The 14,162-nt window shown below is 38.7% G+C and overlaps 1 protein-coding gene across 3 annotated transcripts; it reads right to left on the bottom strand.

The window, feature by feature from the left end:
- Positions 1-1,577: 1,577 nt before the first annotated feature.
- On the bottom strand, positions 1,578-13,931 carry LOC135109651 (vesicle-associated membrane protein 7-like). 3 transcript variants are annotated; one of them, XM_064021165.1, is made up of 7 exons: positions 13,794-13,931; positions 11,747-11,959; positions 11,434-11,553; positions 10,887-10,995; positions 9,429-9,496; positions 9,130-9,222; positions 1,578-4,468 (listed from the first exon to the last, which is right to left on the bottom strand). In XM_064021165.1, the coding sequence occupies exons 2-7, from the start codon at positions 11,951-11,953 to the stop codon at positions 4,406-4,408; spliced, it is 660 nt and encodes a 219-aa protein (XP_063877235.1). In that variant the 5' UTR covers positions 11,954-11,959; positions 13,794-13,931; the 3' UTR covers positions 1,578-4,405. The 3 variants fall into 3 exon arrangements, with proteins under 3 accessions (XP_063877235.1, XP_063877236.1, XP_063877237.1); XM_064021166.1 differs by having other exon boundaries at positions 13,791-13,928; XM_064021167.1 differs by lacking the exon at positions 13,794-13,931 and adding an exon at positions 13,538-13,661.
- Positions 13,932-14,162: the final 231 nt, after the last annotated feature.

Genomic DNA, 14,162 nt, shown 5'->3' with positions numbered 1-14,162 from the left:
ATAGGCGTCAGTGTGTCTCATTGTGTGTTCCTTCTGCGGGTGTCACGAGACATCAGTTATATACGAACTGTTTCGCTGATGATTATCAATTATCATTACCGACACTGAATATAGACAAGCTGCTTCGCCAGTTACCTTGTTAATGGGGGGAAGGGGGAGAGGGAAATGCCGCCAGAGGGCAGTGTAATCGCCTAACCAGTTCCTCAGCTTGCCGACAGAGGGCGGTATTATACTAAATAATTCGTAAATCTGCCGCCAGAGAACATTGTAATCGTTGAACTGTTAATTCGTGATGCTGGCAATGGAGGGCGGTGGTAGTCATTTTAATACTTTCCCTAACATTTAGATGGCGGAAATGCCAATCTGGTTCTGATATGTACGAATTCAGCAGCGAGTTTATTGTGCACGTACAGCGAACAAGCAAAGTAATCCTATTGTCATAGGAGACCATTACACCATGATAGGCACAGTGGTGGGCAGGCAGCAAATGTGTGTATTTTTGTCGAGAGGGGAAAAAGGTTTTCGTTTACCATTGAAAAGTGAACGAAGTCACATACAGACAGTAACAAATGCTTATATTTTGTCAGGAGAGAGAGAGAGAGAGAGAGAGAGAGAGAGAGAGAGAGAGAGAGACTTACAACTTAAAAAGAAACTAAGTCACCAAGCAGATACACAGAGATGGCGAACTCTTGTGTCTTGCTTTTCTGGGTCGTACATAACGCGTCATAGGAAAGGTTCCACGATACCTTTCTCGCAGGTGCTATGTCGCAGCTCTATGATGTGGCCACAAACAGATAAAGACCTGTGACTGATGGACCCACACTACCCTCTCCTCCTCGTATCAGATTTGAAAGCACGATAAAATTCTCTTGCATGAATTTCACTCATCAAACAAACAGTTAATTATGTGGCACAAAGGTTATTGTACTCAGGTTTATATTAAACGCATTATCTAAAGCCAGGTAAAAATAAAAAAATATAATACAGCATGTAGACTCAGTTCAGTAATAACGTTTGTAATCTGCTTATGACCATATTCTGAAACACTTCTGCACTGCACCATCACTGCATTCAAAAGGCTCAAGATGAAAAGACAGGGTTTTTAAGTGTTTCATGGTTCTAGTGAGATACTAACAGCATTTCTACATTATTAACAAGAGAAACACTCTTGAGAACCTGGCTAAGTACTCGTATCTCAGTGGCCTTAGAAAATAGTCATGATGAGAGACCCAAGCATTTCAGAATACAAACCTTAGTGATGTGCCAGAGATCAAAGAACACAAGGCACAGAGATTTTTTATATACTGGCTGGTGGAATAACCTGGATTTTGAAATGCCTTGCTCTCATCACGACCATTTCCAAAAGTTCATTGAGAGTTGTCAAGACGGTTTCTCCTGCTAATGAAGTGGAAATCTCAATCTGTCAATAGAACCCTTGTAAAAAGACCCTTGATAACCTATGCAGCTTCAACTAGTCTTTTGAAAGTACTGAAAAAGTTGGGGTGGTGCAGCACAGAAACATTTCCTTAGACTCATCCCACTATCAAGTGTAAGATTTCTGGGGATATAAAGACTTATTTGAATATATACTTTTATAGTGCAAAACATAAGATATACATGTGGATAGATGTATACTTTGATATACAGGACTGTACCAGAAGACAAATGGAGAGAGCATAACACTATAATTTCTGACAGACAAACAAGGGCACAAAAGCTTTTAGCATTCTATGATCAATTATAATACAGGACATTCTACAGATCTTGTTCTGACTGAAAACTCATCTACATATTACATCTACGTAATCTGGGGAAAACACAACTGTGAAAATGCAATCTGTATGATTTGTCTCACTTGTAATGGCGACTTAAAAAAACAGGTATGATTTTCAGTCATTCACTAATTCCTTTTTTCATTCATGATGACATGTAATAACTGTTTCATAAAAAAGAGGTAAAACAATATAGGAAATGTAACCTTTCTCTGATTCTGGTTCTGTTTTCATTCTGTATTATACTTATTCTCTACATATCTATAATGACTATTATAAAAGCTTTCATAAAGGAATGGAGAGCATCATACAGATACATACATACATGTGAATGCCCACAAAACAGAGGTAAATAGTATTGTGAGAAACAGTAATGAGTACCAATCTTACAGCAATAAATATATACAGAACTAAGGCTACGGTAACTATCACAGCAGTTACTTAACGCTACTTAGCTTTAATTTGAAAGGAAATGTGTGTAATCAACACTGGTCAGAATATCATAATAGCCTTAACAACTTTACTTTCCTCTAATTCTCAAATGCTATTCACAAAACATGATGGCAATGATGTACATCCTAAACCAACACTCAGAATCTGACAGCATGTCATCTTTGAATATCCAAATAGTAACATGAGAAAAATACAACACCCTCTCTATCAACACCACAAGTACAAATCATAACAGCTTTGACCCAATGCTTCAGTGTTGCAGTACAGCATTATACATTAGCACTCATATGTAATCCCTGTCTTAGGTAAATTACAGTAATACATAAGAAATAGGACATACCTGATTTTTGTCCCTAAAACAAATCTCAGAATTAACAAATTCATAAGGCTTAGTCTCTGATGAAGGAAAATATGGAAATAAATGCCACAAAATACTAGAATGAAAGCTGAATCAGATAATTATGGTATGAGAATAATGAAAGGTGGTGCCTCACTAACTCACTATCCCACAGAGTCATCTCCCTTACCTGTTTTCCACCTGATACACTGTAGGTATGAACATGTTATAAGCTCCCTCACTATTTCAGTAAGTCTCTTTATTATCAAAATCTGTTTCTGCTTATCTTCTTGTATTTAATTAGTTACTCACCCTGCTTCTACTGGCCCACTTCTACAAATAAAATGACAAAGGAATTTTACATAGAATTGCTGGAAATATTTCATGAAATTCAAAAGACTGTTTCAACAATTTAAGACTGACAGTAATGCAATACATAGCCTTAATTCCAAAATATATCTCTATAAAACATTGAAAATGCCAAAATCAAAATCCTGTACTCTTCGGCACCTGGAGTTAATGACATGTTCTATCATGCAAGATAATAACAACTGGCATCAATAATGGAAGTACAGTATGCAAATGGCTGACACCATTATCAACAATAGCATATGGTAAAATATAGTGTATATCTGTGCAGTGTGACATACAAAATCTAAATGTACTGATGCAGAGTGGGTTTCCGGTAGTCGTGCGGTGGTAGAGGAAGACAACAACACAGCAGACATACAGACATAACAAATCCTCTCCTACATGACCTTAGGCAACCTATCCTGCATCACCTCCTCAGAAATAAAGTAATACAACAAACACAGTAGTCTAATCACATTTAATGGGTGGATAGTAAGTTCCATTGTACAAAGTTAAAGTCTTCATGCACTTAGACTTATTCCTTTGTATGTGCTTAGAACATTTTGATATTTTCTTATAATATTCACATCAGTGGCAACACTGGAAGTCTCACTCACATTGACATTTAAAACAGATGTGACCATGATATAATGGATTAAATAATACTGTGTAAGACAACTGGTTAACAGGAAATTTTCATAACACCTGCAAGGGCATCAGCTGCTCCTGGAACCAGCCTGTTCTGGTTCATCATCAGATGAGGAAACACTCTCATCTTCACTACAGTAAGAAGCATTACCTTGCCTCAACCTCAAGTCCTATTACTAAGATTTGAAAGTAGGCCAGATTTTTCAAGTATAATGTTTGCAGAAAGTGGTTTTACAAAAATAGTGTGACATTATGAATGGCTGCAGCAAAGGCAATAGTATAACACATGAAGCATGAGATGCATTTGAATGAAAAAAACATTGAGGAAATATAGCACATCAATAATGAATAATGCTCAGTTGAATACTCAGTATTAATGTTTGAAAAATGTAAGCCAACATTATTTCCCCACAAAGAAAATTAAAATGGTTAGGTACATATTTCAGAACATACAACAAAACAAATAGATAATGAAACTATAAATTTTTGGGGGTGATATAAATTTACAATATTGATAATAATAATGGAGTGAAATCAAAGGAATGCAATTTGCAATTCAGATGTACAGCATTTCACAGAATTATACCAATAAATTTTATGAGCTCTCATGTAAAACAAAACTTCTTCATTAAAGATTACACACATACCCAGGAAGAAGTTCTGTCCTATGAAATCCCAGTTTGCTAATACCTAGAATTCTAAAACCTACAATCCAAACTATGAGGTGTCTTTGGGAGTTTGTGTGAAAGTGACTACCTTTGCCAGATCCTTCATTCAGAAAAGCCAATACACTCTTGGTACAAAGATGATCCATTGCAGATTCTCCACTTCGTGCTTGCTTGTTTCACTTCGTACACTTCTGCCAGCTCACGCCACATGCCATGGCACCAATGATGTAAATGCTGACCTGTGGAAACAAAACAATAGCTGCAATGCACCTAGTTTTGGGTTATATACATGAGATAAACTACATTAGTGTTGTGAGCGGGTGTACAACATACATGCATGCTCATTCTGAGTACAACATACGTGCATGCTCATTCCAAAGCTCAAGAGGAGTTGGAATCTGAAATATTTGAAAACTGAAACTATTTTTTCCCGTAGGAATCAACGTAAAATGGATTAATCAGTTCCCAGACAGCAGTCTACTCTGTCTTAGTAGCTTATGACAGACACTCCCACAGCCAAGATGGCTGCTTCGCAACATCTGCTCACAAATCATTTATCCAGAAAGGATGTATTGAATGAACTTTTTTTTTCTTAATGTAGGAAGGACATTGGCCAAAGGCAAGAAAAATCTACCTAAAAAAATAAAAAATAAAAGCCCACTCAGATGCCAGTCCCCAAATAGGATCCAAAACAATAGTCAAAAATTGAAGGATAACTGTCTTGAAACCTCCCTCTTGAAGGAATTCAAGTCATAGGAAGGAGGAAACACAGAAGCAGGCAGGGAGTTCCAGAGTTTACCAGAGAAAGTGATGAATGATTAAGAATACTGGTTAACTCTTGCATTAGAGAGGTGGACAGAACAGGGGTGAGAGAAAGAAGAAAGTCTTGTGCAGTGAGGCAGCGGGAGAAAGGGAGGCAAGCAGTTAGCAAATTCAGAAGAGCAGTTAGCATGAAAATAGCTAGAGATACAACATTGCGGTGATGAGAAAGAGGCTGAGGACAGTCAGTTAGAGGAGAAGAGTTGATGAGATGAAAAGCTTTTGATTTCACCCTGTTTAAAAGAGTGGTATGAGTGAAAGAAACCCCCCCAGACACATGAAGCATACTCCATACATGGACCAATAAGGCCCTTGTACAGAGCCCCCAGACACATGAAGCATACTCCATACATGGACCAATAAGGCCCTTGTACAGAGTTAGCAGCTGGGAGGGTGAGAAAAACTGGTGGAGATGTCTAAGAACAGTGAACTTCATAGAAGCTGTTTTACCTAGAGATGAGATGTGAAGTTTCCAGTTTAGATTATAAGAAAAGGCCAAGGATGTTCAGTGTAGAAGAGGGAGACAGTTGAGTGTCACTGAAGAGGGGATAGTTGTAAGTTTCCAGTTTAGATTATAAGAAAAGGCCAAGGATGTTCAGTGTAGAAGAGGGAGACAGTTGAGTGTCACTGAAGAGGGGATAGTTGTCTGAAAGGTTGTGTCAAGTTGACAGATGGAGGAATTGAGATTTTGAGGCATTGAACAATACCAAGTTTGCTCTGTCCCAATCACAAATTTTAGAGAGATCAGAAGTCAGGTGTTCTGTGGCTTATCTGTGTGAACTGTTTACTTTCTGAAGGGTTGGGTGACTGTGAAAAGATGTGGAAAAGTGCAGGGAGTGCATAGGTGTGGATAGGACAAGAAGTTTGGTTTAAAAGATAATTGATGATTAATAGCAAGAGAGTGGGTGACAGGACAGAACCCTGAGGAACACCACTGTTAAAAGATTTGAGAAGAAAGTGACCGTCTACCACAGCAGCAATAGAACGGTCAGAAAGGAAACTTGAGATGAAGTTACAGAGAGAAGGATAGAACCCATAGGAGGATAGCTTGGAAATCAAAGCTTTGTGCCAGACTCTATCAAAAGCTTTTGATATGTCCAAGGCAACAGCAAAAGTTTCACCAAAATCTCTAAAAGAGGATGACCAAGACTCAGTAAGGAAAGCCAGAAGATCATCAGTAGAGTGGCCTTGACGGAACCCCTATTGGTGATCAGACAGAAGGTTGTGAAGTGATAGATGCTTAAGAATCTTCCTGTTGATGACTGATTCAAAAACTTTAGATAGGCAGGAAATTAAAGCAATAGGACAGTAGTTTGAGGGATTAGAACAGTCACCCTTTTCAGGAACAGGCTGGATGTAGGCAAACTTCCAGCAAGAAAGAAAGCTAGATGTTGACAGAGTTGAAAGAGTTTGACTAGGCAAGGTGCAAGCACAGAAGTGCAGTTTCGGAGAACAATAGGAGGGACCCCATCAGCTCCATAAGCCTTCCAAGAGTTTAGACCAGTAAGGGCATGGAAAACATAATTGCGAAGAATTTTGATACGTAGCATGAAGTAGTCAGAGAGGGAGGAACAAACCTTGAATCATCTGAGGTAGAGTTTTTAGCAAAGGTTTGGGTGAAGAGTTTGGCTTTAGAGATGGATGTGATAGCAGTGGTGCCATCTGGTTGAAATAAAGGAGGAAAAGAAGATGCAAAGTTATTGAAAATGCTTTTGGCTAGATGCCAGAAGTCACAAGGGGAGTTAGATCTTGAAAGATTTTGATATTTTCTATTAATGAAGTTTTTGGCTAGTTGGAGAACAGACTTGCCATGGTTCTGGACAGAAATATAAAGTGCATATATAAAGTGCATGAGATTCTAGTGATGGAAGGCTTAAATACCTTTTGCGGGCCACCTCTCCATCATTTATAGCACGAGAACAGGCTGTTAAACCAAGGTGTGGTAGGTTTAGGTCAAGAAAAAAAGTGATTAATGTGCACCTCCATGCCAGACACTATCACCTCTGTTATGCACTCAGCACACAGAGACGAGTCTCTGACATGGAAGCAGAAGTCATTCCAAGAAAAATCAGCAAAATACCTCCTCAGGTCCTCCCAATTAGCTGAGGCAAAATGCCAGAGACACCTCCATTTAGGAGGATCCTGAGGAAGGATTGGAGCAACAGGACAAGATACAGATATGATACTGTGATCAGAGGAGCCCAACAGAGAAGAGAGGGCAACAGCTTAAGCAGAAGGATTAGAGGTTAGGAAAAGGTCAAGAATGTTGGGAGTATCTCAAGACGGTCAGGAATATGAGTAGGGTGTTGCACCAATTGCTCTAGGTCGTGAAGGATAGCAAAGTTGTAGGCTAGTTCACCAGGATGGTCAATGAAGGGAGAGCAAAGCCAAAACTGGTGGTGAACATTGAAGTCTCCAAGAATGGAGATCTCTGCAAAAGGGAAAAGAGTCAGAAGGTACTCCACTTTAGAAGTTAAGTAGTCAAAGAATTTCTTATAGTCAGAGGAGTTAGGTGAGAGGTATACAGCGCAGATAAATTTAGTTTGAGAGTGACTCTGTAGTTGTAGCCAGATGGTCTTGGAAGATTCAAGAGCATGGGCACGAGAGCAGGTTAAGTCATTGTGTACACAAACGCAACATCCAGCTTTGGACTGAAAATGAGAATAGAGAAAGTAGGAGGGAACAGAAAAGGGGCTACTGTCAGTTGCCTCAGACACCTGAGTTTCAGTGAGGAAAAGAAGATGAGGTTTAGAAGAAGAGAGGTGGTGTTCTACAGATTGAAAATTAGATCTTAGACCACGAATTTTGCAGAAGTTAATGAAGAAAAAGTTGAGGGGGGATGTTAAGACACTTAGGATCGATACCAGAAGAGCAGTCTGACCTGGGGACATTTGTGGCCCCCTCCCCAGATGGGGACTCCGAGGTTGGTGTAGGGGTCGCCATGATAATTTTGAATTTTGAGTGAAGGGTGTGTGTGTAATTAGATGCTTGTACTTTTGTGTGAAGCAAGAGAGTTGTCTCTGGAGTGCAGGTTGTGACTGCCCCTTGTGTTGTGCAACACAAAGGGAAACATTCATTGAGATCACAGCTGGGTTTAATGATAAGTTCACAGCATCACCCTGATCCAGTGCTTTAGACCTCACTGGGAGTAATTATCATTTCGGCAGATGCCTAATGCCTCCTCCTGGAGGAGTGACACAAAATTCATCAGAAGATACTGTTTAGATGGTGCAGGTATTCTCTTGTCACCAAGCTAGTGAGGGAAGCCTTACAGAAGGACACAGAAAGGAAAATGAAGGTGATCATAACACTTAGACATCTTGGCGCTAGGAAAAGCTACTGGAAAAATGCAGTAGTGCAATAGTGATGGTGTTGGGGGTCATCGAGAGAGCCACAGGTGGCTCGGAATAACTCCCAAAACGATTTTGTTTACATCGAGGCTTTTCCACAGGATCACACTTACCTTATCTCAAAGATTAAATTACTGTCTTACACTGTCTCTCCTCCAAATATATAAAAATGAAGTAAATATTTACAGAAACTATAAATTAGCAATAAACAGCAGCTTTTGTTATGTCTTTTAATATGTAAAATTAAGTAACTTTGTTCTAGAACTGAATTATGTTACCACAACCAAAGCAATAATGAATAAAAAATTTTGTTCAAAAAACAATTTGTTCGAAAAGGGAGGCATTTGGTAACCAAGGTTTCACTGAATATGCAACTATTTATATTCAAACATGTATTCTCTTGCAAACATCAGAAACCCAGCCAAAATTATGCACCTGATACCAAAATGTAGAGAAAAGACTAGTTTCTAGAAAAATTCAATATAATATCCCTATATAAATATTCATAAACTTAATTAAATTGATTGGTAAACAACTTATCCATGGCAGTATGTGACACTATACACAGTAGGTTTAGTAGCTGCATGATGAAAAGAACTGTACTGTATACTCTACAACATGAACCAATCTAGGTAGTGCCACAGTAAGCTTTCGGCACCAGCTAAGATAGTGTCTCCATGAATGCAATATCAATACAATGGTGATAAACAATTATTTTCACATTTACTTACACCAAGTCCCAGAATTATGAAGATGATGATGCGAATATTTTTCCACCACAAACTGCGTGCAAGAGTGCGGCTTGTTGTCTTGAAGGTGACAGCCTGAAGGAAACAAGGTGAAACACTTATCAAAGTGCTTTAATAAGCTTCCAGCAAACTTTGAATTAATCTTCTCTTTTAAGATAATGATCATTTTTTTTAGGAAAGTCAGATATGAAAGATATGTATATATTTTATGAAATAACAAATTTTTATATTAGTGACTTATAAATAAAAACCATCACTTCTATGAATGAAACATGCCTTACCGAGGTGTTGAGGCTTTGCGTCTTGTTTATTAACAGTTCCAGTCTTTCCCCACGAGTTGCTAAGTTTTCTGAAAAATAAAAAAAATTATGATTTAGTAATTTGACCGGAATGGTTGATAACTCGTTACCCTGCAGTGTCGACAAGGCTCTGGCAAAGAACCTGTGTAAGATGTTAAACTGTGCCAAAACAAATGTTATTATTATTCTTGCCACACACTTCATTCACAATAGACACCACTGATGTATGTATGCAAATCTCTTTCAGCACTTGGATTACAACTTTGATATTCACTCCACCTCCAGGTCTCATTTTGTAAATGGCAATTCTTATGCTACTCTATAGTACTTTTACCTCTACACTTACTGCCCTTTATCTATGCTATATACCAGGCCAGCAATCCTATATGGGTTGTCTCAAAGCACCACACACTCATACAAACATCATTTACACTCTTAGGCCCACTGGCACCTGATTGAAAGGGATAGTCTCTTGGACCACCATACTACATCCCAGGAGCTGAGGCATAATACAACTGGCTACATACATTCATAGCAAGGCCTGACAGCCTACACTGGCTTACCCCTCCCCATTCATAATGAGCCTGTTCCCTATCCTACACCTATTCCAATCCTAAGATCACAGGACATGCAGGGTACTTCCTACTGAGAGCCCCATACCATAGTGTAGCTGGGTCCATACACTAATGTGCCTGCCAAGTGTGTGTACACCCCCTCCCAGATGGCATCATTTTCATGTATTCATCACTGTTACTCTCCATTCACCTCTACTATGCACAATTGCTCTTGCTTGCTGCAGTTATTTCTTTCTCATTCAGGACTCTCTTCACACAGTTCATCCACTCCAGGCATGGTCTTCCTTTCAACCTTCCATTGTGCATGTTTGACAGCAATACTGTCTTTACTAGTTTTCAGTCATCCATTCTCTGCACATGCCCAAACTATCTTAATATGCACTGATCTGCCCGTCCTGCCAACCCTGTCACACCAGTTTTTCTTATCTCCTCATTTCTTATTCTGTCCTTCCATGCTACTCAACACATACTCCTCAAACACTTCATTTCCATTACATTTAACTTTCTTTTTGCTATCCCAAAGTTCCATGTTTCAGCACCATACAGCATAGTGGGCACCACCATATAACCCTCTCTTTACACTTATACCCAGTGTCTGCCTATCCAGCCAACTTTCAAAACACCAGTTCTTCCTACCTCATCATGTCTTATTCTAGTTCTTACCACATCATTTCTTACTCTATCCCTCCATGTTATTCAACACATATTTCTAAAACACTTCAGTGATCTTGCCACTTTCCACCTGACATTCACAACATGATAAAATGTGCCACTGCACATAATATGTGCATAAGCAGGGCTTTAGCATGGCACTGCAAAATGAGTTACATTAATCTATACAATAATATACTTCAGTCTGCCTTACCAATGTTTTTGACAAGGATGTCCTTCACGTCACTCACTTCTCCTTGCAGCCGTGAGATTTTGTCAATATCACGGGACTCTGTGTAGTGTTTCATTTGTGCAGCCAACACCTGTCAATACATGAATGGGAATAACAAGGATAAAGCAACATTAATTCATATTCTCCTATCTTCCCTCTTCAATGGTAAGCTCATGAACATTCAATTTTCTTCTACCTTCCTATGACTCAGACTCTTCAAAAACGGAATAAAAAATAATTCAGAACAAACTTATCTGCTACATTGTAATTCTTATATTTGATAATGGGACTGACAATGAGCAAGAGCTTTCTTAGAATATGATTTGTAATGAACTGCTAGGCTTTTTTCTTGTGTGAAATTATTGCTTTATTAAAATTAAATACTGAATTCTGATACATTTTTGGGGAACAAAGTATTAACTTTTTCGTGCATGATTTGTTGTAGCTATTGTTGTTGTTATTGTGTGTCCGTGTGTCCGTGTGTGTGTGTGTGTGTGTGTGTGTGTCAATGACACTCTCACAATAATACCTGAGCAAACTCGCTGTTCATGGCATACGGCAGAGCTGTTTGGATTCTTTGGCCATAAGTTGCTAAAAATCTTTGCTTGATTTCCTCCAAGAATAGGAAGGCTCGCTGTCTCTCAAACTCCTGTATAAAGAAATACACATTACTCTCCCTGATAATGGGTAGTTATTACATCTCACCTACAATATCAACAAATTTAATCATAATACATATCAAATTAAGCCACAGAACTAGTATTTGAAAACTACTAAGACAGTACACTAGATTAGTATATTAAGCAGATTCTACAATTTCTGAAGTGTTAAGGTATACTCACATCATCTGTGATGCACATGAAAACAACTCCCGTCTCTGCCACATAATGGAACAGATATGAGGCATGGGAGTAAGTCAGACGTCCAGATTCACCAGGAGGTATTTTGGTCAGAATCTGCTCTGTTACTTCTGCAAAGTTGCCAGCACACGTTGCATACCGTGCCAGCACTGTGGTGCCTCGGGCGACTACACTGTACAGGAGAGGCATCCTGGCCTGTGGAAAAATTAAGAACACTTGTATTTAATTTCTTTCCTATTTTTTTTTAAGTGAAAGCATGAAGGACAAATAATTATTTATAATATCAAAGGCAATCTGAATTTGAATATTTGATGTGTAGGGTACCAGAGTTAGATATGCATATTAAACAATTTCATACTTATGATAACTATCTTTAGCCAGAGTGAAAAAATAAGGTGGATTTGTTGTGCATTTAACTAACCAGCACATTTCTTTCTTATAAAACATTATCTTTTACACATTAAAAGAGGAATTACATCTTCTTCCTGATCAATCTTTAACAGCCAAGTAGCGCAAGAGCTGATCTAATACATCTTGAGGCCTAAATCAAAAACAGGTAAAACCTTAAAGTGTCTTACAGCATAAACTAAAACAGTCTATAAATAAAATTTAAAAAATCAGGTAGCCTGAATGTTGAATTTAAAGCCAAAAAGTTTAAACTAAAAATGACTAAAATGTTTCACAGCGTAAACTAATAATGGCTGATGTATTTCAGTCTAAATGTTTTATAACCTAGACTGAGAACAACGAGAATGTCTTATGGCATAAACTGAAAACAGTCAAACAGGATCATGTCAAACACATAACAGCCTAACAATCTGAAACTCAGTCTTCTAAATGTCACCAAAAAAAAAAAAGAAAACTTATAATGGTTGCATACATTCTCCCAACTCCCATGTTCAGTCTCCTAATGGCCAAAACAACTAATGGTATTTCCAAAACAAACCCAACACCGTCACTTCAAAACATAACACATGTAAGTTTTGGTATTTTGGTACTTTCAACTAGTAATGGTGTCTGTGGTCAAAACTACAGTCTTCTCATGTACTGTGATGTGGTAAGAATGATCACATTTAAACCTTTATGCCAGGGTTCTCAACCTTTTGCAAGCTGGGCCCACCCAAAGCTGGTTCAATGCAGTTGGGGTCCCCTCTTCCCTGTGCCACTCACTCAACACCCACCACAACTATGTCACCATAGATATATAGATAGAATCAGATAGATATATAGATAGATAGACAGGTAAATAGATAGCCCTTGGCTGGGCTATTATTGTATTGGCCCACACTATTATTATTGTTATTATTTCCTTCCCCTCCCGTCCTGTGCTGAAGCCCCCCTGTTTGAGAAACACTGCTTTATGCAATGCCTCATTCTGCTCCCAAAGATATCCACAAAAAGTTGGGCTATCTACCTTATACATCAAATTAACTGCCATTTTTTTTTTATTGCCTTAGACATCTATCAACGAAGGGTATTTCAGAAATAAATCTAATCAAATATCACAACCTTCTAGCTGGGATGCCTCAGCCACCCTGGAGTCCTCAGCAGTTGCTTACCTACTGGATCCTAAGCTTGTGGAAGACAGATGCGGGAAAAACAATAATCCAACATTTATTTATTGTGACCATCATTATTAACACAACATAAACCACTAAAAAATAATGTAATTGTGACCAAGGACTCTATTACTGCTTGAAAATACTGAAACAATTCTCATTATTGTACTTGATTCAGGTCAAGGTTAGCATTTTTACTGATGGCTACCAGCACCTGTGCGGTGATGGGGCGTCACTGCATGCAGCTCACCACGGTGCCTGGAGCAAGCCACCACACACAGGGCAATAGTAGTACCTGAACAGGCAATTATCGGCTGTGCGCAGTCACAAGAGACACCTACCTAAACTTAATCACAAAAAAAAAAGTTATCTGTTTACGCAGTTTTTTTTTTATTATTATTTCCTTGACAATTACACTTTACTTGACACACATACTCGTAAATTTGTCTATCTGTATGTTGTCTTACTACCTTAGAGACCAGTTAGGTGGAGCAGGACGTGGAAAACTAGCACTGTGGGAAGGTGTTGAGCCCAGACTCTTCTCTGTTTACAAGGGTGAAATCATATGTTCTGCGTGTCTCAACCTCCAGCTTGACTTTGGCTTCAACGCTCCTCCTCACTCTCACTTGCTAGATATGGTTTATGAAACTAAGGTAGCGTCCCATCACATAAAAATTTTAATTACACAAAGAAAATGGACTTAATTTTTAGCCTTTTGGTGTTTTAGTTCGAGTATTTCATAAATTGCGATTTGTGAGGGAAGTCACGAAAAACCGCACCTCGTCAACATCACATGGAGGCTCATCCATTGGCTAGGCGTCACGGGCAGCAGCCAATCA

The sequence above is a fragment of the Scylla paramamosain genome, chromosome 19, assembly GCF_035594125.1.
Source record: "Scylla paramamosain isolate STU-SP2022 chromosome 19, ASM3559412v1, whole genome shotgun sequence".
Classification (NCBI taxonomy): Eukaryota; Metazoa; Arthropoda; class Malacostraca; order Decapoda; family Portunidae; genus Scylla; species Scylla paramamosain.
The sequence above is the reverse complement of the archived record's forward strand: the minus strand, read 5'-3'. Positions and strand labels throughout refer to the sequence as shown.

Excerpts from the sequence above, each read along its gene's own strand:
- LOC135109651 (XM_064021165.1), bottom strand. The coding sequence starts at position 11,953 with ATGCCTCTCCTGTACAGTGTAGTCGCCCGAGGCACCACAGTGCTGGCA. Across the intron at positions 9,497-10,886 it reads CATCCTTGTCAAAAACATTG|AAAACTTAGCAACTCGTGGG; the intron begins GTAAGGCAGACT and ends TTTATTTTTCAG. Across the intron at positions 9,223-9,428 it reads CGCAAAGCCTCAACACCTCG|GCTGTCACCTTCAAGACAAC; the intron begins GTAAGGCATGTT and ends TGTTTCCTTCAG.